At 33.0% G+C, this 1047-nt stretch overlaps 1 protein-coding gene across 1 annotated transcript in view; it reads right to left on the reverse strand.

The window, feature by feature from the left end:
• Nucleotides 1–1047, reverse strand: part of LOC106877573 (trafficking protein particle complex subunit 12) — a 24346-nt gene that overhangs the window by 6683 nt on the left and 16616 nt on the right. Inside the window, exon 11 of the mRNA XM_014926512.2 lies at nt 230–328. Within this exon, the coding sequence (XP_014781998.1) occupies nt 230–328 (99 nt within the window). The remainder of the gene's footprint in view (nt 1–229; nt 329–1047) is intronic.

The following is a 1047-nucleotide window of genomic DNA, read 5'->3' on the forward strand; positions in this document are numbered from 1 at the left end:
AGAGAGAGAGAGAGAGAGAGAGAGAGAGAGAGATATTGTACATATGTGTATATATTTATATATTCCAAAGTTAGAAAGTTATTAAAAACAATGGGTCTTAAGTCTTTATAAGATATTTCAATTAATCTGATGTAACAGCTGAGTGCAGGTCGACCAAAACATTGTTTTTACTTTAAAAAAAAAAAGCAGAATAAAGAATAAAATATAATCTTCCAAAAATAATACCCACCTGCAGGAATATACGTCCAATGCCAGTTAGCAAAGCACTCTGACTATCCACATCTTTCTTCAGTAGTTCTTGATAGACATCGAGAGCAGCTACATAATCCTACAGCATGAGAAATAAACTAGTTAAAAGACAGAAACACAGGAGAGAGAGGGTGTGTGAATGTGTGCCAAAATTTGAAATATTAACCCCTTAGCATTCAGATTATTTTGTCAAATGTAAGGCTTATTCGCTTATTTTTTCTCATTGTTTTGAATTAATCATGCATTATCTCAGAGCTTCAAGATTTCAATGATGTCATTTTATTTCTACAATGACAATGTAGGCTAGGCATGAAAGGCTGGATCTAGCCAGTATGAACATAAAACAAGTAGAATATTTTGGCCTGACATGGCCAGCTTAAATGCTAAAGGGTAAATAAAACCCAAACTGTCATTTCCTCAAGACCTTTAGCAATACACATGGATAGTCACAGTTATAAATATAAAAAAGGGGAGATGGTTACAGTGTTGTATTGAGAAAGTAACCAATCTGACAGGCCTAAAGAACGGTAAGGAATAAAGGGACTCAACAGATAGAAAGGCATTATCTTTTATCTCTTATTTGTTTCAGATTGCGGCTTTGATGAATTTTATTCAAACAAATTGACCCAAGTACTTATTTATTTTTTATAAAGCCCGGAATTTATTCAATCACTCTCTTTTGCAAACTGCTATGTTACAGGGATGTAAATACTGTAACACAAAGCAGCAGTGGTGGAGGCAAACTAAGACACACACACACGTGTATATATATATATATATATATATATATATATATAT

The sequence above is a fragment of the Octopus bimaculoides genome, chromosome 14 (genome assembly GCF_001194135.2).
Source record: "Octopus bimaculoides isolate UCB-OBI-ISO-001 chromosome 14, ASM119413v2, whole genome shotgun sequence".
Classification (NCBI taxonomy): Eukaryota; Metazoa; Mollusca; class Cephalopoda; order Octopoda; family Octopodidae; genus Octopus; species Octopus bimaculoides.